This window comes from Pollicipes pollicipes, unplaced genomic scaffold (assembly GCF_011947565.3).
Source record: "Pollicipes pollicipes isolate AB1234 unplaced genomic scaffold, Ppol_2.1 Scaffold_7261;HRSCAF=8764_pilon_pilon_pilon, whole genome shotgun sequence".
NCBI lineage: Eukaryota > Metazoa > Arthropoda > Thecostraca > Pollicipedomorpha > Pollicipedidae > Pollicipes > Pollicipes pollicipes.
Genome location: NW_023597054.1, coordinates 4,453,647 through 4,456,237, shown reverse-complemented (window position 1 = coordinate 4,456,237; position 2,591 = coordinate 4,453,647). Strand labels below are relative to the sequence as shown.

The window sequence follows — 2,591 nt, the reverse complement described above, 5'->3', positions numbered from 1 at the left end:
GTCAACACACGCCGATTCCGCACCGACTGCCACCGCTGCCAGCCACTCACCTCTGCATGCCCTGGTAGCCCTTGCCCGAGTAGGAGACCAGCAGCAGCACCTTCTTCAGCTTCCAGCGCTCGGCGCCGGCGTCGTCGGCGGGACGGTGATCGGCGCCGCCGGCCGTCACCGCTTCCCCGGCGGCGGCGGTCCCCGTCGGGCGCTGCTCGCCGGCGTCCTCTTCCTCGCGCCGCGGCCTCTTGAGCTCGCCTCCATCCACCAGCTCAGACGCGCCGCGCTTCACGCCGTTGGCGGCGGCGCAGACGCTCATGGTATGGGCTGAGTGGTGTGTGGACAACGAATGGTAAAGGTGCGCTAACAGGGCACGCAGCAGGCTCGTGCGACCTGAAACTATGCAAGTTGCATGTGATGAAAAAGCATGCACATGCACATAAATAAGAATGCACACACTGTACTCAGAAGCACCAGGGGATAGTGAAATTTGCCACCTTCTAGATCATATCATGTTTTCTAGCCCACTATCTTGGTACTGCAGTAAATACTTGTATGATGATGTCATTGGTGGCTCAACTGTTGTGAGATTTGGGGAAAATCCACAGTTCAATTCATTTTTAAGAGCTGTGCATCATGCTTTAAAAAATATTACTGTTGTGTACTCAGTTGAAAGGGTGCTGAATGAGTTACCAATTTATGGCAAGTAGCTGTAACTATTCTTATATAGCCCATCTCTGACACTCAATGGGCAGCTAGCCCAGGTTTGCAACAGACCATTTCCTAAATGTTGCACCATAAAATGGCATGTACAAACATTTCTTAAAAAAGGGTTGGACTGGGATTCCTCTCCAGGCATAACAATATGCATTCAAGGGTGCTTACACCAAGGTGTAACTGGTCATGATCCTACTAATGGCATGCTTTTTAAGTCCTCTGATCCTGAAACAATCTCTGCAGTAGATCAAATTTATGAGACATTACAAAATCAACTTTGAAAATCAGTAGACTACAGTAAATTAACCCTGAAACAATCTCCGCAGTAGGTCAAATTTATATAAGACATTACAAAATTAACTTTAAAAATCAGTAGACTATGATAAATTAACATCAGGTAATCAAACATATTGCAGTCATTTTCAAAAGCAGGAAACAGGGCAACTGTCACAAAAGGCAGAGCATCACACCTTAAGGATGTTACTGTTGCCGGCACATCTACAGAAATTTAGTGCTGCAGACAATGCTATGCTCTTCGAGTCCTGAGAACAGGGTCTATTGGAGTGAATATCAACCAGCTTGCATAGTTAATGTGGCATGAACTAGTAAGAGGTTTGTGAGACCAACAAGGTAAAATATGAGACAATATTCAGCATGTGCCACAGTACAGGATGGACATGTCTAGCAGGCCAGCTGCCAATGTTGTGGTTTAAAGCAGAAGATCCCACTACGCAGTGCACTGTAGCAGAATGTAGCAGAAGGAGCAATAAGAATTTATAGTCTTGATGAGCTACCCACCCTATCTCTTACCATAAGGCATCCCCTGTTTGCTCACTGCATTTATCACAGACAGGTCAGGGTATCATGCCTTTCACATTCATCATCCACACCATGAGGTGTTGAGCACATCATGAGTGTTATAATCATGCTACTGTTATGCTTGAAGTATAAATAAAATTATATGGAAAATGTGAATGGAGCTGTGGAAAATATGAAAACAGGGCTGTCAACAGAAGTACCCACATTCTTTAGATCACAGCCAATTAGATATGCCCAAGGCCTCATAAAAAACATTTTGAGCCATTATCCCTCAAAATTCACAGTGAACGCACAGAGCCTGAGGCAAGTCACTTATCAGCAGTGACCGTTCAAGAGTGTCTGGTTACAAACGTTTCCAAAAAATGCTGGAATAGTGATAAAATCCTCATATATGCCTAAATTTTAGAAGAAATAAAAACCACTTGAGCGCAACAGCTGCTGGCTTTATGACCAACGCCCTAGTCTAGCATAGTTCTACCTGAAAGCCAAGGGTAAAAAGCTGCATGAATATGAGTAATGCATCCGCTCACAAATCCCTGCAGGGATGTAGCAAGCAACCAACCACGCGCTCCTCCATGAATTCGCAACGAATTCGGGTACGCATGGATAGACGATTCTGGCGTGGCTATGACGAAATGTGCATGTAACGGTGGGCCCGGCGGGCCCAACTACGGCTTCGGATAACATGCGGCGCCAGATTCAAAGTGACATCATTAGCCTTCATGTGGCATCCTTGTAAGACTTAATTCCAGCGTTGGTATCATACGAATGCAAATTTGTGTCGTCACTTCATAGACTTTGCTTCCTGCAATTAGCGCAAAAACACATCTGTGCTTACATTGCTCAAGCCAGCTGCCTTACGAAAACCTAAGAACTAGAAACTGAGGCCTGCATCAACGTGATGGGCGCAAAATACACGTGACAGCGCTACCAGTACGCTGTGCAATTTTCTATGGGCGCTCCCAGTATCATTCGTGCACAATTTCTAGCGCCTCTTCATGACGCCTTTCACCAACTCACCTCTGGAACTTCAAAGACGTCTCAAAAATTAAACATCACACATT

General features: G+C 45.8%; 1 protein-coding gene across 4 annotated transcripts in view; it reads right to left on the bottom strand.

The window, feature by feature from the left end:
• Pus1 (Pseudouridine synthase 1) overlaps positions 1 to 2,142 on the bottom strand; it is an 11,132-nt gene extending 8,990 nt beyond the window's left edge. Inside the window, exons 1-2 of one of the 4 annotated variants that reach the window (XM_037236800.1) lie at positions 2,090 to 2,142; positions 51 to 390 (exon numbers count right to left, since the gene is read on the bottom strand). In XM_037236800.1, coding sequence (XP_037092695.1) covers positions 51 to 310 — 260 coding nt within the window. In that variant the 5' untranslated portion in view covers positions 311 to 390; positions 2,090 to 2,142. Of the gene's footprint in view, positions 1 to 50 lie in introns of all 4 variants that reach the window. The other 3 variants (XM_037236801.1, XM_037236802.1, XM_037236799.1) reach the window with 3 other exon arrangements.
• Between the last annotated feature and the right edge of the window lie 449 nt (positions 2,143 to 2,591).